At 37.1% G+C, this 25,121-nt stretch overlaps 1 protein-coding gene across 4 annotated transcripts in view; it reads left to right on the top strand.

The window, feature by feature from the left end:
- Positions 1-25,121, top strand: part of XRCC4 (X-ray repair cross complementing 4) — a 184,955-nt gene that overhangs the window by 63,879 nt on the left and 95,955 nt on the right. For 3 of the 4 annotated variants that reach the window (XM_062018234.1, XM_062018235.1, XM_062018236.1), the window contains exons 4-6: positions 9,387-9,553; positions 16,776-16,928; positions 17,554-17,657. In XM_062018234.1, the coding sequence (XP_061874218.1) occupies positions 9,387-9,553; positions 16,776-16,928; positions 17,554-17,657 (424 nt within the window). The remainder of the gene's footprint in view (positions 1-9,386; positions 9,554-16,775; positions 16,929-17,553; positions 17,658-25,121) is intronic. The other variant, XM_062018237.1, reaches the window with a different exon arrangement.

Genomic DNA, 25,121 nt, shown 5'->3' with positions numbered 1-25,121 from the left:
TTCAGTGTATTTCTAATTTAAGGGATACAGTTGCATAGACGTCAAGAAAATAGAGGAGAAAATTAATAGCATCTTTCTGTAGCTTAGCACCTTGAGAGGTAAACATTGTTTTAGTGGAAATGCTCTGTAACTTTATTCTACTCATGCCTTTTTTGAAACATTATCTCATTTTTTACATGGACACAATTTGTTTCTTATTGATATATATGGATGTAAGGCTGGAAGAGGAAGCAGTGTCATGAGGAATGGTTTTTACAATAAGTTTGGGAAAATTATTACAGAGCACATTAGAGTAGTGAATCATAGCCTGGATAGATCTTGACCAGACATGGCACAGCTGTCAAAATTCCGTAGCCAAAGATCATTTCAGCATGGACAGGATTAAGCTTCACAGAAGTAATTGATAGTATAGCTATATGAAACGTGGTGTTTCTGAAAAGTGTAAAGATTAAACAGGAAAGTTTACCAAAGCCTTTAAAAACGTATAGCTATAATACCATTAATGAAACAAAGTCAATTAGTTTCTTCTTCTTAGATGTCTTCCCAGCATCCACACAACTACTTTTACCTGTCTGTGTGGCTCACTTCTTTCTTTATTTTTCTTTATTTTTATTTTATGTCTTTATTTTTACCTTTTTTTTAAAAAAAAAAAAAAAATAAGGAGATATTTAAGCCATAGCTGATGTGCTTACTATTTTCATTTACCACTTTTTTTTTTTTTAATTCCAAAGCTATTGAAGGACCAGACTTTCTGAAATATAGGTAATCCCTTTAGCCCAGTGATTCATACAGGATAAATGTGGCAAGGTAAAAGAAAGAAATTAAACATGCAAATAGACTAAATATTGATGATCTGCAAATGTCACATAGAGTGAGTGAATCACAGAGAGTCAAAAATGCAGTGCTTCCAGGACCTTAGTAGACTTCAGAGAAATCCAAGTAAGAGTAAGAAATTTAGACTGCTGAGCAGAGCTGTTTTTTCATGATACTCATTTTCTTCCACCACATGTGCTGCATCTGAGGATGCCTAGACAGCTGCCCTTTGTGAGACTGCTCCCTGTCAATTTTGAAAACTTGCTGAGATTGGGAAAGGTCCTGAACAACTGGAGAATGGCAAACTTTCCACCACTATCCAAAAAAATACTGGATTGATGCTCAGAGAAACTACCGTTTGGTTAAACTCACTTTGATTTCTGAGATAGTCATGGAGCAATTCCTCTCAGAGCATATTTCTGTGCACATGAAAGACAAGGTGGTGACTGAGAGCTGTTGACATGGATTTACCAAATGTAAATCATGCCAGACCATGCAGACTGTGTCTGCCTCTGCTTTCTCTTTTATGATAAAGTGACTGGACTTGTGTCTGTAGGGAGAGCAGAGAATGCTATTTGAGCTATGACAAGGCTTTCAGCAATGTCCACCACAATATTATGTCCAGTTTGGGCTGTTACAGTTTCAATATGTGGAGAATGAAATGCATACAAAATTGGTTGGATGATGTGAGTTAGAGGAGAGGGTTAGCGGGCCTGGAGAGCAGCAATGGTCTCTCCTGGGACCTGTCTTGTTTCATATCTTTAACAGTAATTTGGAGGACCTGATGGGAGCACATCCATTGAGTTTCCAGTTGACACTAAAATGTGGTGACTGGTGGGTAGAGAGGCTAGACTGGAGGAGAGGGCTGACAGGAGTCATATTAAAATCAGAGAGGCCCAAATCCTTGCCCAGGGCCATAAGAACCTCTGTAAGGGGATCGACTGAGGATGATGAGGCTGGGGAGCAGTTCTGAAGGTAAAGCCCCATGTCCTGGTAGGCAATGAACTACCCAGTGAGTTTCCAATGGGTTATAATGGAAAAATTTTTCACTGTTACACCATTCAAATGTTGGGCCAGGTTGTCCAGAGTGATTATGTAGTCTCAATGCTTGGAATTTTCCTGAGCAGCCTAGTTTGACCTCTGTGCTGGCTCTACTTTGGGCACGAGGTTATATTGGAGACCTCCACTGGTACTTCCCAGTCAATGACTATGAAGAGTTTTCAGGATAGGAATCTGCTTCCAATTTGTTTCTTGCTGCAGCATACAGCTTGATGAGAATGGATGGAAGAAGTTGTAAGTAACAGAGCCTTCCTCAGCCTTTTTTCTACCTCTTTTCTCCAGGATCCAGATATTCCATCAAAAAGTAAACCTGAGACTTTCTTCTGCAGCACTCCTTAGTCCTTCTTAATTTAGTAAAATACATTGACTTCAGCTGCAAACTTGATAAAGCAGTATTCCAGGGACTACTGTGGCTGTCTCTGCACCAGCAAATTAAAATTTCCTGGAAGTGTTCCCAGACACAGAGGCCAACTGGTGGGGGACAGCCTATGGCCATGCTATTAAACTCTCAGGTTCCAGAAGAAGGTGGTTGAATGCAAACTGCCTCTTGCAAGTGTGGTTCCAAGATGCTCCCAGCTCCTACCATGTGCATACAGACTGACTGGGGAGGTGGTCACTGGCAGGAGCCATGGACATACTGTGGCCATTCTAGTGCTTAGATGTATATAATAGTAGTTTATTCTAGTACCTGGCGATGTTCCTAATTTCTGGTTAGTTTACTGTACAAATGTAGCCTGGTTGCACTGCAACCATTAAGGAGCCACAGGGCCATGAATGTGTGGGTTTGAGGGTGTGAGAAACAGCAAAGCACTTTCCAAAATATTTGGTAGCTCCTGCCATACAAAATAGTGAAACCAGATGGAATTTCATCTGTTGATGTGGAGCTAATATGATGGCAATTTACGTGGAAGGTTTCTGCAGCATATAGTAAAAACCTGAGAAAAATAGCATTCACTTATGTCAGCTGTTTTCCTCTAGAAGAGATGTAATGCTTTCATCAAGAAGGAAGATAATATTTTCTGAGGATGAAGTAATGCTTTTCTCCTAAAAGAATATTTCAGGAGAGAAAAGCAAGAGTGGAGAAAGGCACGATTTTTATCTTAAACTTGATTTTTCTAATTGGTGAACGTATTTTTATACTGACTGATGTAACCAGCAAGATTTCTTCGCTTATATGGTACTTCATAATTTTTCTAGCTTCCTAGAGTTTGCTGTTACAAAAGCAACTTCTGCTTTCACATTGTCATCACTGTATTGTGCAAGTCTAGTGTACTCATTGTGTTACCACACCCAGGGATGTCATGGTTACTGTTGAATGATTTCCCTGGAGATAATAGTGGCACAGCTTTAAAAAATCAAGACCACTCGCTGATTGACTTAAGAAATAAAAATGGTATAATGCTTTCCAGACTCAAACTTGTAACAATACTTTCTTTGTGTGAGTGTCAGCATCATTCATTTGTAGGTCATATTCTTTAACCCTGTACATGAATTTTCATTAAGATTTTCCTCTTTTAAATTTGTAGGTATTTTCATAGTGAAAGCTTACTTTTATCAAAGTATTTGGTATGACTCATAGTTCAGCATCTGTGCATATTTGGTATAGAAAAGGTAGCTGATATTTAACTGATGGTAGCAAGGCTGATTCTGGCAATCACAGACTGTCTGGCAAGAGTTCAAGCTTTCAAATGAATAAAGAAATTTGCTGTATCTTACACTACCTGTTGTGACGAAAGCATGTAAGTATCATCTTGCTTTTGAGTTAATGTAACATTCAGTGTGGTTCTATCAGTTACAGCTAATCACTAACTCTGTGGTAAAGAAACTACTTTCAGTACCAGCCATAGGCAATGTCATCGGTAGGTTACTTCAGGATAGTTTAGCTGATAACTTTTAATATCTTGTCCTAACAAGATTTTCTAGATATAAATTTAAGCAACTGTTGAAAAATGCATAAAGTATTTGTTTTGGTGCTTGAGATTATTACGATAGCTTTTTGTGTCTTAAAAATATATGTTTCAGACTGTGGGATTTTTAGTAGTAAAAACTACCCTAACTGCTCCTCCATCCTGCCTACTTCTCAAAGACCCAGCCTAACTGGTATTAATAGGTAGTGAGGAATGACCAAGCTATAGTATGTGTGAACTTTATCATAGGAGTATCCCTCCCAGGGTAACTCCTTTCTAGCGTAGGAAAGGTGTTGAGAGATTCTCAGGGTAGTGCAAAGACAAAAGGATCTGTTGTTGTATGAGTCTGCAGGGCTTTCCTGCTTCAACACAGGGGTCACATCTGCTATTTACAAACTGCAGGTCTTGATAAAGGGAAAGGGACTATACAGCTGCTCCATGCTGTAGGGCTGCTGTGGAATTTCCCCTCTTCCTCAAATTCTTCATTAATATTTCCCTGTTGAAAGATGTTTGCTTAGACAATATGTTGCAGGAGGCATCATCTGTCTGACTGACTATGCTAACACGGCTGATTGTTTAAAATACTACATTTAGAAGGAGAATGCAAGAATCTCAAGAATCCAACTCCAAAAGTGTGGGAAAAGTGTGAGAAGAGCAAAGTAGGTTAGAGATGATACCTATTACAGGCTGTAGGTTTACTTATACAATTAAAATTTCATCAATTAGTTCACGCACAAGGAATATTTTAATTTCAAAATCACTCTTAAGTGTAAGTATACTGTGCATGTGACAGAGTAGATATACTCTGTCAAAATTACTAGTTAAGTATTTTTTTCATATAGAAAGAAAAGCAAAAAAAATTATGTTAAAATTTCAGTATATAACGTGAATAGAATACAGAGAGACACACAATATAGCTGCTGTAGCCTTCCAGGACAAGATATGTCTGTCTAAATAAATATTTTTTTCTGGCTTGTGAAAATACAGAATTCCTTAAACAGCTACTGCTAGAGAAGACTGTCAGAAAACTTAAGTCTTGTAGAGAGAAATTATGGCCAATAATGCAGATGCAATGAAAGCTTCCAGCATGAATGTGTGGGATGGTTTTTTAAAGACTAGTATGTTATAAGGAAAATTGTTGTTACTGGATGCTAGTATCTAGAGTCAGATTCTGCCACAGAAAAGAGAATCTACGAGTTCTGCTATGTAAATGGCTTCTCCTCTCAGTGCATAACCTTTGACACTTATCTCCTTGAATATGATACCTCTCACATCTAGTAGAATGTAGTGATGCACAGATTAAATAGCATATATAGACAATTTTTAATACAGAATTTAAGTCTGCCATCTTTATAAAGTAATTTTCATGTGGATTTAGAATTTTCTGTGAAAAAAAGGTGTAGGCTCATATTTTAATGCCTTTTTTTTTCTATATGAAGCATGTTCCTGTAAACAACAGAAACAAGAAGAAAAATTACCTTAGAAGTTTTCCCACTTACTTTAAAATGATCTTCTTCTGGTTGAGGTCACTTCTTTCTTTATCTGTAAAAAAGAAACTGTGAGCACGATGAGAGGTGATGGGAAAATGACAATTTTGTCATAAGCTTCTAATTCTATTTCTTATTTCTAAGTTTAAAATATATGTCTAAAGGATATTTTTTTTAATTTCCTGAAAGAGGAAGTAGAAAGCAAAGTAATTGCATCTGCAGATGATGTAGAACTAGAGAGATACAACAAATGGAAGAATGGCAAGAAGTAGAAATTGTTTTAGAGAGCAGCAATATGCAGGAAATTACAAAATGAGGGACACCTTGGAAAATTGATCCAAATCATAGATATGTTTGATATAAAATTAGCTTAGTGAATTGTTAACATTGAGCTTTCACTCCTGCAGTAAGCAAGATTTTGATATCCCACCCAGTTAACTGTTTCTAATGTTATCCTGATCTTTAACTACTTTCACTGAATCTTCCTAGAATTGTTTCCAGTTTCAGTACCGTGGTTTTGGTGATGGAGAAATAACTGCACCATTTCTTGGTTTTGTTGCCAGCAAAAACTAAGCAATATGTGGAAAAACTATTGCTTTCTTTTTTAAATCATTTGTATTGCCTCTAACATTCAATTTTAATATAATTCCATCTTAATCGGTGCTGCAAATTACATGTCTGCTCTAAATTCGGGATCCTCTAATCAAAAATTGTGCCATTTTGTGCATCTGCTCCTTTACCAATTTGCTTTCTACATTGAAATGCCAGCAGGATTCCAGAGCAAAACATTCCTGGGAATTCATTTTCTTTATGTTATTTCACAAATGACTTGTGCTTTGCCTTGTTGCTTTGGAAATGAAATGGATCTGTCTGCCCTTATGGCTTATCAGTCTCTCAGCACTGTGCTCTTCATAGTGGCAAATGCCGATCATTTGTAATTTGCTCAGATAACAGTGTTACTATTGTTAGAGCTAACATTTCTGTTTGTAAAATAGACAGTGTAATAGCTCATTTTAACAGATAATTTCAAATTGAAAATGCAGCCAAGAGGCTTTTTGGTACACTTTGTGTAACATTATGTGTCAAAGAGGCAAAACAAAACCACATATCCAATATCACATTACTTTTGACTTGGTTAGATCTGTATCCAAACATCTCACGTTTTCCTGCACTGAGGAGGTGGAGATAGCTGCAGTATACCCAGATCATTCACTTCTACAACTATACTAAGTTAATATTAGATAACTGGGGACCATAGGAGGATACAGATGAATACTTGTTTGGCAGAAGCCTCATGATATTTTTAGGGTTTTTTTTAGTTGACATGTAGGCACTTGCCTAATAAGTGGAAACCTTCTGATGGTGGGCTTGCTTTGCTTACCTTTTGTTAGCATCCTAGAAATGGTCCACAGAGCACAATATAGATGACACAGAAGGCAGTACAGTGAAGTTTAATGTAAGAAAGGACATAATTGCATTCTATAAAAACTAAGTTGCTCCATTCTTTGCAGGGTGACCTCTTCCCCTTGACCATTTTAACAAGTCATGAAAAAAAGGTAGCAGGTCAAAAAGCCTGGTTTAATTTCTTTTGCCTATCACCTTTTATTAAAAGGACATCGTTTTTCCTAACATAGTCTCGGAAATCCTTTCATGGCAGAGATCCATGGAGATGAGGATGTATTTTGCAGTTTCCAAACTCCACGTTGCACTAACAGTATTATTTTATGTAATATGTTTAGGACAGACACTGAGCTGCTGTTTGTTTATGATTACAATTGCTTTTGAAATATCTGCTGTGTGTTTGACATAATATGGTTATATAAGACTTTCAGATGAAATCTATTGTTAATCACTTTAACTTCTTTTAAGATTATTTGAATTTTTTTCTTTTATTATAACTGAACTGTAATTTGGACTCCTTTATCCTGTTTAAAAGAATTTACCTATACTTTGTCTGAGTCGATTATGTTAAAAGCACAAGGCAAAAAGACATACTCTCCTTGCTGTTTCCTTCATAGTTTAGAAGACAGTGTTGCTGTTTATCTGTGCTACTGTGCTTGTCTATCTCTGCAACTAGTGTGGCATGAATTCTTTACCCCTGTAGTATGATGATGGCTTGCAAGTGATGAAAAACAGTTTCCGTTACACGAATGTCCATCTTTGTTAATGCTGTCAAACAGCAAGTGTCATATCCAGGGAATACACAACAGTCTATGAGTTAATGATAACGTAATCTAATTTCTAAAAATAAATTAAATGCATCTTTTCATCTATAGCCATCAGATGTATGTAAGTTAAAAGGAAACCACATGTTGGAGATGGTACGTGTGTATTTGAAAGAAAGATCAGTAGCTAAATTAAAATGAAACCTTTGAATTTCCTGCAGCTTCTGATAAATTAACTTTGAAGAAGTGTTGTTGCAGAGACTTCCACAGATAAAATATCTGAATTGAAGGACTGTTGTTTCAAATAATGCCTTTAAAATCTCTATGAGCAATTTTTACAAGGCCTTTTTCAGCAAAACCTTTTCTATAGTAGTAAGAAATGTCACTTTTTAGAAGGTATTGACAAGCTTGATATTTTTTCATGGATGTCTTTTATTTACTTATTTTCCAACCTTTCCCAAGTAAAATGAGCTAAAGTGACAAGCAAAATGAATGAAATGGCATTTTTTATTTTAGCAGATGAGATACCATGACACAGACTGCACTCTTCCCTAGCATGGATGACTTACATTTATAATTTTTTTTTACATGTTGTTACTGTGTCTTCAAGTTGAAAAGATAAATAACACCTATGTTCATAGGGAGATGCCACAACAGTATGTTAATTCATTCAATAATTAAGGATGTGAGAAGGAACCTTTTCTCCATCCTCATACACCTCATCAACTCGACTTTCCTTTAGTCATTTCCAGTCAAAGTCAAATAATTTTGATGCCTCTTTCCTGAAAGGTCTGCTTCTGCTATAGTTTAAGCTGGCCAAAGTCTGGTTTGTGTCATTCAGCCTATACTGCTGTTCTCTGGACCTACTCCCTCACCTAATTTTTTGTCTATGGACACTATCATCTACCAAAGCATACCTTAAGGCAGTTAGGATTCCTCATCATCTACCCACTCCAGAGCACCAAAGTCAAGTCCTTCATTTCTGGTTTGCTTCTCTTAAGATAACATGTGTGACCTGTTTCAAGTAGTATTAATATCCTTCTTCAGTTGCCTCAAACTATCATGTTAATTTTTTTTTATGTTTTCAATTCAACTTTATGTGATTATAGTTTAGATGATACTATTTGGTATATACATCTGAGCTGTTAATACTTTAACAAAATACTAACAGTTTTCTGTTGTTTCTGCCAGACCAGATCTGTTAAGACCTCTTGTATGTCATGTATAACATGCTTATTGCTCAAGAAATATATCTATTCATAATAGATACCACCCTCTAATATCATTGGATTACTGAGGCTTACCTATTTAATTGAAGGATTCCTTTTATTAAGAACTCTCCTTCTGAGCCTTGAAGGGGAAAATTTACGTACATGGATTTTCATCCATCAGGTGCATGCAAGCATTATAGAGAGGCATCTGTAGTGCTTATTTAAATCAAAGGTAATTGATGTTCATTTGTTTTATTAGTAATGCTTATGTGGTTGCATTTTTGCTGTGAGTACCAGAATTGGGAAGATGGCAAGAACATGTCAGTAATGCCATGAGGTTTTCAGTTCCTCTCGTTCTGTGTTAGATCAAAAAATGCCTTTTGTATAAAACCTGTGGTGGGACCATTACCCTACTTAATTCCTTTGATCCATACAAGAGTAGGTTGATGCTGTGTCATGTACATTTGCTGTGTGGCATCCCTTTTCCTGCCCATTAGATAGTGTGTCAATGCTTACATCCTGTGCCTATAGAACAACAGGTGATCATTAAGATATATTCAGTGCATAAATAATTGGTATGTAGATTATTCCACAATTATTCTTGTGACAAATTTATTATATCACTTTGCACTGGACTATAAGGTATTTCTTATGGTTACTAAGTAAGCATTCAAGTTTATTGGAGTGAAGTTTTATGATCTTTCTAGTACCTGTGAAGCAACTCATTCTTTCCTGATGTCCTAGTTTAGACTTGGATCTCTGAACCTACAGAAAGTTTCAAGTCCAGCGGCGGTTATTAAGGAGCTGATTGATTACTGTCTGGACTGTCTGGGAAGACTGCAGGAAAAAAATGAACATCTACAAAAAGAAAACGAAAGGCTTTTCAGCAACTGGAGCAATGTGGAGAAGCGGTAAGTGTAAAAGTGCATGTACAGTTGATAACTTGAGAAACTCACCAATACTTTTGCTGTCAGTATAAGTACTACAGACTTTAATGACAAGAAGTTTTGAAGACATGAAAGGAGCACATAAATTTTTCTTGTCACAAGTGATTTAAGCCCAGTTATCTACAGCTCATGTAGCTATGGATCTCCTTCCTATGCCAAGGTTACAAATGATATTACAAACTTTACAATTGAATCCACTGAAAAGCTGATTTTAACTTTAAGAATTAAAAAACAAACCTTCCTTTTTTCTGTAGAAACCTCTTCAGTTTCTTCAGGAAGCCTTTTCCTGTCCATTATTTCCTAAAATTCTTAGGACTATCAGTTTAAATTATTTACATTTTGAAGTGGGAAATAAGTTGCCATTGCTTTTATCCATTTGCCTTACCAAAACAGCCAGAACTGGAAAATGAGTGTGATTTTGTACTCTTATTCTGTGAGAGATTTTAATAATTGCCACTGCATTTATGATTTTAATTGTTTGTCACAGAAATCTATAGTGAAGTACTGTATGTTTATCTCAGCATAAAACACTTAGCACACATAAGTCAAAGATTTATCTGTTTTTCTATAGCTTTATCTGAAAAATAAAAACAAGATTAAGAAGACTGATGAAAGAATGTAGATAATTGGCATTAATTTACCTTGAAAAAGAGAGCTAACTTTTGGGAGGAGTTAGTTTTGTTTCCCTCTCATTAAAATGAGTTACAGTTTCTACTGATAATGTCTCTGACAAGCATATGGCCTTCCTAAGTAGTATTTTAGTGTTTAGCAGTTTGTGGAACAATAGAGTATTGTATAACCAGGATTCTGTCCTGCATTACATGCTAATGTGTAATAGGCATTAGTGTTTGTATCAGTTTCTGTGGTGGGGGGGGGGCACTTTTTAAAGAGTATCCCCAAAGGAAAGAAGCAGCACAGTTGCCTGAGAGCCTCTGCTCTTGAAAGAAGTGTATTCAACCTTCAAAAGCTGGTGACTGTCTTTGGTGTGGTTATATTTCAAATAGGCAAAACATGATTTTTCAAAATAAATACTGAAAGTTGTATGGTCACCAAACTTTCTCTGTGTCTGCTACATGGAGAATAAAAATAATTTTCATCCAAACAGTGTTGGGTTTTGGTTTTGAGGTGTGTGTGTTTTGCGGGGATGGGGGGGATATTTATTCTAGTTTTGGTTGTTGTTTTAATTGGTTTTGCTACAGCTTAGACTTACCTCTCTGTCTCTCTTTTCTCTTTTGGCTCCAAAAGCTGGACTTAGTGTTGTGAGTTTCTTGAAGCTTAAAAAAAGCTCTGCCTGTCCTTGTTCAGTAGACAGGATTTCAGGCTTCACATTCTGTATTACTCTCAGTGTTGAGTGGTAAATTATCAAATATAAAGCATGTGATATGGAGAATTGTGTTCCCTCTTTGCTTGGAGGTAAGGCAATTCAGCTCCAGAGTTTCAGCCTCTGCAGTTGCCTTTGCTTAAAGTGTCTGTCTTCAGGACTCATTAGAACTAAAACATAGCATGAAGACTTCCAGAAACATGTTTGTTCAGTTTAGACGTGGAGCACTAGATCTGAGTAATTCTGTCATCCCATTTCCATTTTCGTACTTTAATTTTCTGGACTACCATGAATATTTTGCGAACTCATCTCAGCAGCTTTGCCCCATAGCTCTCTGGGATATCTTGAGGTATAAATTTGTTCTGCTTGGACTGTAGAATGGCAAGCAAATTTTATTCAGGAGGCTAAACATATCAAGTGAGCAATTGGTAGGCTGAACACCAGCCCCAATCTGCTGCTGGCAATTGCTTCAATGTAAGTGAGATAATCTGCTCATCTGTAAACAGCTCCATATTGGCAGCCCTGTGCCAGGTACAGAAATAGCTCCTGCTGTTTTCCTCTGCAATTCAAGAAAAGCAGGAAAAAAATCCTTTTGAAGAGAAATTCCTACATGATCAAATTGTTAAATTACTTATGCATTCTAGTCAAAGCTATGTGGTATCTGAGGTGTTGAGAGTTTTTCATGTTGAAGCTGTAACTCCCTTAATTTTCATCATCTTGCTTATTGTGATGACCTGGCTGAACATTTCCCTGCTCTTAGCAAATGATGTATACGTAGATGACATCAGTATGAGAGTTCTTGGCTAGCTAGGCCATTCAGAATTTGACCTAAAAATATAAATTAATAAGACACTATCTGGGTAGGTGGCTGCGAGTAAGTCTGTGAGCACACCTCAGGGATGGATGAGTTAAAATATCAGAGCATAGTAGCTATTGTTGTCATTACATATAGATAATGAAGATGATAAATGTGAAGTAATTGTATAAACTGTAGCAAAATAATTCCTTGGGCAATAAAACACCAGCTAAATTTCTTTGAGTGTGATACATATTTTGTGTCACACATCTAAAATTACTGTAGACAATCCAAAATCAAAATAACTAATAATTATGTCGTGGTTTGGCCCAGCTAACACAGCAGCACCATGACAGTCTCTCGCTTGGTGCCCCCATCACCCCCACCCTCATTAGGATGGCGGAGGCCCCAACGAAATGGAAGTAAAAAGATAAACAAGGTTGTTGTGGATTAAGACAAGGGCAGGAAGGGCTCTCTGACAATTACAGTTCTGGGCAAAACAGACTCCAGTATTCGGCTTAGAGAGGAAAGTAGGAAATTTTATTCTACAAGAAACAGAATGGAATAAAAGCAAAAAGGGAGTAGGATGATGAGAAAATTACAACCAACATTTTAAGATCTCCCTCCCCCATCCCTCCTTTCTTCCTGAGCCCAGCTCACTGCTCCCTATATCTCTACCTCCTCCCCCCTCAATGGCTCAGGGAGGCAGCGAATGGGTGATGTGGTCAGACTCTCACAGATGGGCTCTGCCGCTTCTGTCTTCTCAGATGAGGACGACTCCTGGCATTCTTCCCCTGCTCCAACACAGGGTTCCTACCCCGAAACACAGTCCTTAATGAACTTCTCTGGTGTGGGTTGTTCCCAACAGCTGCGGCTTCTGCAGATACAGGGTCCCTCACACAGGACACAGTCCTTGGTGAATATCTCTGGCGTGGATTCTTCACCACGGTTGCAGTTTCTGCAGTTACAGGGTTCCTCTCTCGGGACAAGGCCTCTTCTGGGCATAAGTTTAATGAGCTACTTTGTCGTGGGTTCTTCCCCAGTTACAGCTTCTGTGAATATTGGGTCTCTTCCTCAGGACACGGCCTGCTCTGGCCATAGTGATACAGGGTCCCTGTCTCAGGACGTGACCTCTTCTGGCCATAGTTTTAAAGAAGAAAATCACTGCCCTTGGCTCTGGGTCTGCAGTTGAAGTGATTAGGTCCCTCACACAGGACACGGCATCCTCAAACCATAGTCACTGTCCCTGGCTCGGGGCCTTCAATGAAGTGAATTGCTGCCCCTGGTCCGGAGCCAGCTTTAGCAAAATGAGTCTCTGCCCCTGATACGGGCTCATTATCAAAATGAATCTCTACCGCTGATGCAGGGTCTTTAAAGAAATGAAAATAAATCTCAGCTTCACCAGTTCTCTCCGTAGAATGCAGGGAGTGTCTGTTACAGCACACCTCCTCCTCTCTTTCCTCACTGACCTTGGAGTCGGCATGGTTGTTTCTCTCACTGCTCCTACTCCTTGAACCACCACCAGCCAGAAGAAGAAGAGGGGACAGAAGAAGGAAGAAACAGGAAGAAGATGGAGGAAGAAGCCTCCTGTTCTGGCTTCTTCTTGAAAAGTGATTATGGGGGTGTCTAATTGGCTCAGCCCCAGAAGTGGATCAGGCTCAGAGCTGGGGAAAGTTTCGAGCAACTACTTACAGGAGCCATCTTTACAGCCCCTTCTCCCTTACTGGAAAAGGCTGTCGTGTCAAACCATGACAACAGTGTATTTAAACCACAAGCAGCTTATAAAAATGCAGACTAGGTAGCTTGGTGCTTGAAACTGACTCTTATGCTTTAGTTCATCAAGATTCAGTGCCATTGCAAATGTTGGGGGAAGGGTGCATCTGAAATGTGATAGAGTGATGCTGTAAGACTGGTAATTACTTCAGAGCACTGAGGACAATGATAAACAGAGTTGTTGATTTTTTTACCTTATAGTATTAGAGTGTGGAAAATGTATAAATGCTGTGAAGTTACATCATTTACGTTAACCTCTGCAAAGCATGTGTGATTGCTCTACATTTAGGCAGCACTTAAGAGCTGGACAGTTACCTTATTTTCTCAGTTATTAATTGTAAGCATTCCTAATGCTAGCTGCTTCCATCAGACTGTGCAATCTTTTTGATGGCTATCAACTTGGACATGTCTAGCACATTAAAAGCATTGTGCTTACATAACAGAGAGATCTAAGACTATAGAAATTGGAAAGGACTTGCAAATAAGACTTGCACCACTCTAGTCATTAACTTGTTTATTTTCATTGTGCTTGAAAGTTGTCTTTGAGATGAGCAACTTCTTTATTTGCCCTGGGGAGATACTGTTTTAGTGAGACAAATCACATACAGGTATAAGCATGTGACGAATTGCAGTTAAAGTTTGTATTTGTAACTGCTGAGGGACTGGCATGTAACCCAGCCAACTTTGCTTTGTGGTCACGTAGTTCAGGTAATGCATGCCTGAGTGAATCCTAAAGGCTATGCAGAGTTACAACCAGAGCCACCCTCCACAAATATATGATGTGCATAATTAATGCATCTCTGTTCCCAAGCAGACAGAGGCCTGTTGCTTTTTACTATTCTGTTTTTAAATATGTTTATTATTTTTAATAGTATATTTTAAAGACTCATAATTTGAAAATGTAGCATTCATGTAATGCTATTTCACATTGTTTTAATGCTATGCAAATTAATGTCATACGCAAGTCTAAAGAATGTATGTATATATGGGTTACTTAAGAGGAAAAAGTCCAAAAAGGTGTTGATGTAAATGAAAACAATCATGTGAGGTTAACTGATGACCTACTATTTGATTTAGCCTACATGGAAGAATTATTTTTCTCATCTATGCATATAGTCAATATATGTATTAGAGATGGTAATATTTTGCTCTGGAGGCTGAAGGTGTTGACTAGTCCTCCAGTAGGTTCCTATGCTGTGCTTCTTAACATCCAGACAGTGTCAGCTTTACTTCATTGAGAGTTTACAGTTATGTGGATTTTCATCAGTGGATTTCTTTGGAGGATTCAAGACTCTCCTTGAAATTATCTTGTATGACACCTTTTTTGACCAAGTCAGCAAAATCTCTCCATATAGCTATTTAAAACCAACCTCAGTGGCTCTGACACAAACCAGCTCCTTGGCAAAATAAAGGCACAGTTGTAAGCCCTTCCTTTAGTTATGATTTGTATGTGGGGATAAGTGACATTTCTATAGGATTTGATACAGGACTACTGTCTTTTAAACAGAATCCATGTTTTCTGGTTTTGCGTATACAAACGTAATGAATTTCACGCATGTAAATTGAAATATACTGAACATCTGTATTTATTTATTTATTTTCAAATATTTTCTTTAATGTCTGAATTCTGCTTGAAAGTAGAAGGCAATTCCTATCCTCTCCTTTCTCCTTCCATGAGCTGGTCAACATACTTCTGACCCTGTATTAGGGTTTATGATCCTTTGTGCATTGTCTATTTATTTCCCACTAAGCAGTTACTTTCCTTTTGTAGGTGGAAAGTCTCTTGGCAGTTGATTAATACATATGATCTTTCATTTAGGAATTATTGAACCGATCTATATGGTAATGATGTTCTGCTATTTGCACTTAAATTAGATGAATTATTTATCAACTATCAAGCATATCCCTAAAGCATTGCACAGTAGACTTAATACTACCTGAGATTATTTTCTATTGTCTTTCTTCTTAGACCATATATGGTTTTGATCTATGAACAAAATAATCAATTTTTATATATGAAGTCTGTTGAAATTACATATCTTATAAATTAGCATTTAAAGAATCTGGTGTATGTTTGGGTTTAATAGCAAAGGAATCTTCTAAACTGTTTTACCAATCTTGCACAGGGTGGTGAAAAGAATGTTATGACTATTTCCTACAATACTGCAGCTAAATTTTTCAAGATGTTTATTCTCTTGTTATGAACATGACTATTAAAATATTTGTGGTTCAATCCAAGGCCAATACAGCTATGAAATACAAGAATATAGGATTACATTTGCTATAAGTCACTAGATTGATTGGGCTCATGTTTGTTAATATTGCTTTGCTTATGAGACAATAGACATCCATAGTCTTAATTTTATATTTCCATTGTGCTTTGTTTGTGCTTTAATTTTTTAATCTGAAGATATTAAGATCTTTTAAAACACTGCCTTTTGGTGGCTGCAAGCTTACTGAGATCTCTGCTCTCTATCTGTATAATTCAAACTTGAGTCCACAGTACTGGAGTTATGAGCGCTGTATTTTTCTGAATGTCTGTAAGGGATTAGAGTTGCTGTCAGGTGTTACTGCAGTGTCCTGTGAAGCTTTGCCAGCAACTGGTTTCTGTATCTTGCTAGCTCAACAGAACAGGACATGCAAGGCTGTTGATGGAAAACAGTCAAGCAAAGATCTGTATGACCATGCCGAGATCTGTCTGCCTGGAAAATCCTGGCAAGCAAAGAGTTCTGGAGCCATCCTGGTTGCCCAAAGCCTTTGGTGGACATCTCAGCCCCGGACATCTCAACTCTGGAGTGGAGTTGCCAGATTCTTGGGGTTTTTTGTTTCTTTCTGTTTTTTTCTTCCCTGTTCAAATATATTTCAAGTCAAAGTATGTGATCCAAATTTGTATTTTGTCAAGCTTAATTGTACCTGTAATCTCATTCTGTATGTCCTGCTAAGGTATGCCTACTATGATAAATTCAGCAATGAACCAAAAAGACACTAGGCCATTTAAATTTTAGTTGTCTCAGATGCATGTATGCAAGAACCTATCCAAAAAAGCATGAAGAGAAACTTTTCTGCTTGGAAACTTTCCCCTTTTGGTACCGAAGTTCATTGTACTTTTCTGTGGGAGAAAAAAAAAAAAAAAGAAAGCTACTTCCAGCCTGTTTCAGACAAAAGGTGCTGGAATAATCATGTGTGGTTTGCTACGGGGATTCTTGTAATAGGAAGGCTGGTCTCACTACAAAATTTTCCTCCAGGAAACACTGAAATTTGAAAAAAATAGTGTAACAGTTTATTTTACATTGTAGGCTGGAAAAATGTGTGGAAGCTAAAGAAGAGCTAGAGGCAGATCTTTATAACCGATTTATTTTGGTGTTGAATGAGAAGAAGGCAAAGATAAGAAACTTACAGAAGCTGTTGAACGAAGCTAAAGAATCTGCAGTAGATGCCAAATGTACAAGGTATTTTTTAATTTCCATGAGTTACTTGGTGTCATACCTGACACATATTTTAGTTCAGTTTGGTTTTCATTTCTTTGGCTCTAACAGTGAATGACAGTTTTTCCTGGCTAAGTGCTTGGTTATCCAAAACAATACTATTAGTCACAAAAACAGAGGATTCCTTGTGGCATCACTGCAAATAGCAGCATATTGCTTTGGATGCTGGAGCCTACGTATTTAATGAATCTGTCCTTTTTTCAGTTAAGTTGCAGTTGGTTTTCCAATCATAATATTTCTCTGCCATTTTCATAGGTGATACTGTCGTATGCATTTTCTCCAAATTATTTGATTCCTTTTGTCATTTGGGGAAGAAAAATATGTAAATCTAAATGATTTTATGTATTTGCTATTTCCAAAATATCCAGAGAAGATTAATTATTCTAAAACTACAACATGTGTTAATTTGTTTGCTATTTTTATACTATTTTTTACATCTTACCTTTTATTGTCTGTCCTTGTTTATGAATATGCTAAGCTGGCATGGGTAGTCTATGCTGATATGTATCAACTTGCATTGCCTGATAATTTAAAATTCTTTGCAGGAATAATAGATGGTGAAGATGTTTCTATTTTCTTTTTTCCCTAGGGATAGTATAGCTACCACTCAGATGGCCACAGGGAGAGAAAATTACTATGATGGTAGCACTGATGAAGAAAGTGAAAATTTAACACGAGCCTCATTACCATCAGGTAAGACAGAATGTATTGTCTTTGGGGAATATCATGGACAGGCCAATCACTTTATGTGAATAAAACCTAATGAAGACAAAATATTACCTGACAAATCGCTCTGTGACAAGCCAACCTTCAAGCCTTAAAATATCTCTCCTGATGCTGAGTATAATACTGACATTTTCAAATTAGAGGGAGGAAGTTTAAAAGCATGTTGTACAAGTGAAGGTACTGTCATTTCCTCCAAAATGACAAATGACATACTTTACAGAACTAATGAGAGTTTTAACAGTATCTGAACCATCAACAGTTCCATTTTAAATTCTAGGAATCATGTGTATGCAAGAGTGGCTAAAATGTAAAATATAGTTCCTGACAGTTTCAATAGTGTTTAAAAAGGGGAAAGAGGTGGTTTAACAGATATGAAAAGAGTTATGTGAATAAATGACATTAAAATGTATTTATAGCAGAATTAATTTTAATTTGTCAGTGAAATTTTTACCTGTTGAAAATCCTCATGAAAATTATCTTGACTAATTTTTTCAGGACTAGAGTCTTGTAAAATGTGTGAGATACAGCAATTTCCCTTTTTAAAATAAAATATACTTAACTGTAAATTAAAAAAAAAAAGCCATATTCTGACAAACTACTAGGAGTATGCAGGACAAAGGCTATCTGAGTTTTAAAACTGCATTGATACCTGTCATATACATATATATTAAAAAAAATCCTTTCAAGTCTGCAAAGTTTACTATGGATTCTCTTACTAGAGCTTTCTATTTCCACCATAGGTAAAGATAATCCAGAGAATTAATTGTTAAAACAGCTTGCTGTGCATAGTGAGAACCAGAATGTTTAAGAACTTGATACCAGTGGTATTCAGCTTTGTAACACAGACGAACATGATGTGGACTTTCTGATCTAGTGTAAAATAGGCAGAGCTTTGGACAAATGGAGAAAGTTGCAATCATAGAGAGAAATCATGTTGTATTCCACTGTGCTTTTCAATTAAAAAAATCTTTCCTTTCAGATGGTATTTGGCCAGTTCAGATAACATGAGAAATACTTTACATTTAGTGAAAAGACAAGGAAGAGTGAAAGATGTTGATTCTTTTTCTAGATTTAGTAAGAGTTAAGTGACTCAGTGAAAGTTTTGAGATAGACATATGTATTTAAAAATGAAAACAAACCCCCACTGCCCTGCTCAGATGATCATGAGGGACTGAACTGATCAATATAATAGGAAAAAACTAACAACAGTATTTTTATTTGTGCTTCCTTTTTTCCTTTGAGGGATACAATACTGAGGATTTTGATCATGACTACAGAGTTTCTTCAACTGAAAACTTAGCAAATAGTATGAAGACTATGAAAGTCCTTTAGGTAGCATGCTCAAGTTTTTCATGATAATGGCATTCTTGAACCAGCACAATGAGTGTCACTTAGGTCAGTTGATATTCTTCCAGTGTACACAGCTTTTTCTTTCTGTAAACCATAAAAAAGCACAGGTGGGAGCTGAATAGTGCAACATGGTCTAGGATTTTCACATGTAAAAAGAGGTCTGAGGCAGATTGTGTCTATGAGGAAGACAGGGTGAGTGGTATGATTGGATAACAAAGCTCATAGCTACATCAAGCATAAAAGGTAATACAGATGATGTTTGGATTTCTTCTGTTGATACTAAATTTCCTATCTCTTGATCCAACATTTGAAATGTTACTATGCAGGTTGCAGGAAACAATGAGAATTATAAAATCTTTGAGAATATTTTAGTAGATGTTGGTAAAAGCTGCAATGAAGAGGGAAGATCATAATTTAAAAACTATTTTGAATGAAAGTGAAGGCAGATGTGTATATGCACACGTTTGCACATAATAATTGTGTATTTATACACATATGCATTCAAATTTTAAAACTGAGGAGGTAATACTGATTGTCTTAAATGACAAGTGACAGCTGCAGGATGTGACTGAAGAAAGCTATGCGATATAAAGGCAGAGAGTCTCAGTCCAGAAGGCCAGAAACCAGTCTTCAAGTCAGCTGAAAATGCATATGCAGCTGTTATTGGCCCTTTATTGCAATGATAAAAAAATCATTAGTAATTAAAAAGATGGCTGTGTTCAGTAAGTGGTTTTGGTTTGTACTTAGAGGGGAAAACTGGGTGTAGTTGTGCCGTAACGTAGTTCTGTGCTAGCAACTAAGGGAGACAAGAAACAGCAGTGGTGAAATCTAGATGTTTCAAATTAGCCAGCCAGGTTATAGAATCATAGAATCATTTCATCTGGAAGAGACCTTTAAGATCAACAAGTCCAGCCTTTGTCCCAGCCCTATCAACCACTAGACCATTTCCCTAAGTACAACATCCACCAGTCTCTTAAGCACTTCCAGGGATGGTGACTCCAGCACCTCGCTGGGCAGCCCGTTCCAATGCCTGATAAGCCTTTCGGGAAAGAAATTCCTCCTCATATCCAGCCTGAACCTCCCCTGGTGCAACTTGAGGCAGTTTCTGCTTGTTCTGTTGTTTGTTACTAAGGAGAGCAGACCAACTCCTCCTTTGCTACAGCTTTCTTTCAGGTAGTTGTAGAGAGGGGTAAGGTCTCCCCTGAGCCTTCTTTTTCCCCGGTTAAACAGCCCCAGATCCCCCAGCTGTTCCTCATATGAGACATGTTCCAAATCCTTTACTAGCTTGGTAGCCTGCCTGTGTATCCCCTCCAGCACCTCAATATTCTTCTTGCAGAGAGGGGCCCAAAACTGGACACAGTATTTGAGGTGCAGCCTCACTAAAGCCGAGTACAGGGGAATGATCAGCCCCCTGCTCCTGCTGACAACGCTGCTCCTGATCCAGGCCAGGATGCCATTGGCCTTCTTGGCCACCTGGGCACACTGCTGGCTCATGTTCAGCCACTGTCAACCAACACTCTCAGGTCCCTCTCTGCCTGGCAGTTTTCCAGTTACCTCTCCCCAGGCCTGTAGCACTGCTGGGGATTGTTGTGGCCCAAGTGCAGAACCCTGCACTTGGCCATTTTGAAACTCATGGAATTGGCCTTGGCTCAGCCATCCAGCCTGTCTAGATCTCTGTTATAGTGGACTGCAGAGTTAAAAAATCTGAGTGAGGACTTTTCTTAATCATCAATAGTTGTTTTTCTTCTAGATTTTTTTTGGCACTAAGAGCATTCCAGAGAGGTTGGAAAAAAGTTGCTAATATTTACAAAAAAGAAAAAGGTAAATGAAGTAGCACATTCAGTTGTAGTGTGTATTACTCTGGTGTTGATGTGATGTAAATATTTGAACAATGAAGAAATACATTAAGAGAAAGAGTAAGTTTGGTTAATTAATGATATTTGTAAAGGTGCAGGAACTGGAGGCTGATAACCACATACTTGTGTTTTCTGTAATGAGATTACCAGCTCATTGGTGAAGGTAAAATAAATAAAGTAGTAGACTGACTTTAGTAAGATATCATGCTGCACCACATTTTATTAATGAAATTAGAACATGGAAATTAACGTGACACATGATAAATATATTCTTAAATGAGCCAAGACATCTATCCTGAAATATAAATGGAAAATTATTAGTCTTTGTCTCTACTGAGCATGAAACTGAGGATAATTTATATAAAACATTTTGCATTTTCTGATACACCAACTTTAAACAAAATATGTGCATCCTAACATGGTGTAATGCCATGATTTCCAGTCCTTTGACAGCTACACTTCACTTGAGAAAACCAACAATGTCTCAGGCTTTGCTTCATAGAGCTCCTTCTGGATACCTTCAGTGACCTATCAAAGCCAAGAGCTGCTTGGACAACATCTGCACTCTGCTCCATGTTTCACCTGCTCTGAGAGAGTGGCACTGTCTTTCCTGGCCTTGCAGGAACTGTCTTGGTCTTAGCAATGTTAGTTCAGTTGGTCTCTTCCTAACCCCTCATCATTTTGTACCTTCCTAATGCACTGTTCTCTGAAGAAGCAATGATTTTAAACTAAAAACAAGAAAAAAATCAAAGACATGGAGTGTGAAAATTTGAGGAGAATAATATTGTGATAATAGTGGAGGGATTAGCAAATAATTTAAATTAAATACAGAGACAGATCTTAGACATTCATAATTTTCATGGTCTAAAAGAAACTATATGTCAAAATGATATCATTGTAGATGGTCTTTCTGTCCAGGATATGTCTTTAAGGGGCTTGAATATCTCGAACCAAATATTAGACAAAGGCAAAACCAGAATATTACATCTGATAGGATAATTAAGTGTTGGAATTATTTGGAACAGGTTTTGATTAGTTCTGTCCATCCCTGCCAGGATCAAAATCACAATGTCATACTTTTAATAAAAAGACAAGGTCTTGATCATATAAGTATGAAAAGTACGCAACTTGTGTTGCATGGGGCATTGACAGTTACTATGACAGATTTCCTCCTGTAACAGCAGATGAATCACAGAATAAAATCATTTAATGTGTCTGACAAAATATTTTACTCATGCATGAATACTCATCAAGGCTGCCAGGTAGGTTTTCAACCTCTACACAGCAGGAAGTTATATTTGTTTGTTAGATAAATTTTGTGTAGAGACCTTTTCCCTACCACAGCAGTTAAACTGGAACCTGAAATTTACTTAGGGATTTGACAGTTACAGTACCATTTGTAGAGATGATTTATGGTTTGCTTTATGGCAGCATTTTCTACTTCATAGCTTAACAGCAAAATCAACTGAAACATGGTAATTTTTGTCTCTAATACACACAGGCGTAGTGAATACTTTGTATTGTAAAAGAGCAAATTAAAATTTAATCAGTAGGTATTTTTTTTCCCTAAAAAAACTGATGTATAGCAGAACAACTTTTAGAAATACTGCAACTTTTATAATACTAAATGACCTTCTATAAAACAGCTTTGCCCATCATGCCATGAGCACTGGGGAAGTTTATATGACAGGTTGATTAGGATTGTGAATGTGAGATTGAAAAAGGCACATAACTCCTTCTTTCACTACAGCTTAATAAATTCTTAAGCAGTAGCTATATATGATAGGCACATGCCTGTGAGCTCTTGTTTGAGAGTTTCTGCTCTTGAAGAAGGACAGGAAGGATGTCATCCTACTAATAAGCAGTTTTCCATTAATGAGAAGATATGAATGTTTCTTGGGAGCAAGGGAAGATTGCTTTTGGTTTGTATTGTCATTTTACTGCAAGGTTGGTAAAATTCTAACCGAGCCACCAGCAACTTTTCAGGTACCTTGCACTTGAGACTGCTGACATGCTGCCATGTTCCACTTCTCCAGCATGTGTTGTGTCTGGTCTTGCACTCTATAATCAAGTCTCTGATTTTTTTTTTTTTTGCATGACTGGTGTTTAGCACTTTTAGAGTCATTGTTTTTGGTTGGAACTGCTAATCCTGTGACAGTAAGAAGAATGATACACACTCAGAGGTGAGAAGCACCTGAAATGGGCTTGGAAAGATTTCAGAGATGTTAATTGGAACAAGACTTTAGTTCTTTCATGTTTCATTGCCATTAGGACCTTATTTTGTTGTTTAGTTTTTTAAAAAACAGACTGGAAATTGCCAGTCTGTATTTCTCTTAGCCTGCAAGAGTGACTTGGTGACTTAGTGTGATGCAAGTCTCTTGTCATTTTAAAATGCAGAAAGCCCTGCTGTTACTGATTCTTTTTTTTTCTTTTTTTTTTCCTGCTCAGTGCTAAATTTAACTGTTGTTATTTACTCTAGCTGTTGAATTCTTTCTCCTAGGGGACCTAAAATGACAGTAACATTGTCAGATTAGAAAACATCATTTAATGTCATGATTAGCAATCATATTTGTCATGCAAATGAAAGTCTTTATTAATTGAAAAATACTTTAGTGGCCTCTATGTCAGGAAGCTTTTAAGACAGGAGTAAGCATTTGAATAAACATCCACCCTTTCAGCTTCCTTTCCAGGAGCTTGAAAGACAGAGGAAGGATAATAGTTTTCCTCTTCAGAGTGCCTGGAAGATGCCCAGACAAGAGGTTATTCTGCTTTCCAGATATGTGATAAAACTGCAGGGAAAGATGTTATACACTGAAATGTATAGTAGATATGAGAGATAATATATCAGCATAAGCAATTGAAGAAATTACTATACAATTTATTATTGCTATTTTTGGTTATAATGCTATTATTTGTGGCTACACTGTAGACAAAACAAGGCTATTGGGTACTAATATACAGTCAACTTGCTTTTTTGTATTTTATTTTCTCTTGCCCATGAATTCCTTTGTCATATTTCACATACAAATTGGTAGAAGTTACTGCTCCTTGGGACAAGGAAGGATCTCATGATCTAGCCTATTAAATGAAATTTTATGTTCTATGTTTCTTGCCATATGTATGGAAATATGCCATATTAAATGAATCCCCAGACTTTGAATGCTTATGCTTTTGTAATTGTTTGATGAGAGATTTGAAATTAGTTCTAATAAACTCGCTATAAAGCTTCAAATACATAAGATCAAGCACCTTGCCATTTTCCACTGTTTTACTATGCAAATGTTCTCATCTCCTTTATTCAAGATTCTGCCTTGGGGATTACATATTGTGCCTTCAGGAAGCTATGGCCCTTTAAATTTAATTAATTCTCTTATGTAGTCCAAACCACCGATGGCTTGATGCTGCTGGTTAATAAGCTTTGATCAAAGTTATTAAAAAAATGCCTATTATAACAGCATCCAACTGTGCTCTGCAGTTAAAGTTCCATTTGTGAAGGCTTCTCTTTTAAAGCCTATTTTAAGGAGTTTTAGAACTTGCAATTTTAATTGACTTCAGGCTCTTTTTTTTTGGCAAACTATAATTGGAAATGGTTCATCTTGAGAAATAGTCTTATCTCCCTTTCACTTAAAGCTGTAGGTGCCTTTTTTGCTAAAATTGGACATTGTTTTGGTTTTTTTTTTTTCATAACTGGGTGGTTTTATACCTGTCAAACATTTGCAGTTGCCAAACTGCTTTCTCTCTAGGTTACGCCAGGTAAGATGACCAAAATAGATTTATAGCACCAATGACCTGTAACAATCATGTTATGAATATTGCATTAAAAGGCATAAGTAAGATATTACTTAAAAATATTACTACAGAAGTTATCCTCTGTATACAACTTCTTATTGTATATTCTTCAGTATGTAGAATCATAAAATGGTAGGGATTGGAAGGTACCTTTAGAGATCATCTAATCCTACACCCGTGGTAAAGCAGGATTGGCTCAGGTCACACAGGAACCCCTCCAGGTGCATATTGAAAAACTCCAGAGAATGATTAGGTGATTCTATGAAGGAGACTCCACGATCTCCCTGGGCAGCCTATGGCAGTGTTCCATCATCCTCACAGGAAAGAAGTCTTTCCTTATGTTTGAGTGGAACTTCCTGCGTTTCACCTTTTGGCCATTACCCAGTGCTGTGGTTGGAGACGAGAAAAAAAAGTGCTGCCCCATCCTCTTGACATA

The sequence above is a fragment of the Colius striatus genome, chromosome Z (assembly GCF_028858725.1).
Source record: "Colius striatus isolate bColStr4 chromosome Z, bColStr4.1.hap1, whole genome shotgun sequence".
Lineage (NCBI taxonomy): Eukaryota > Metazoa > Chordata > Aves > Coliiformes > Coliidae > Colius > Colius striatus.
The sequence above is the reverse complement of the archived record's forward strand: the minus strand, read 5'-3'. Positions and strand labels throughout refer to the sequence as shown.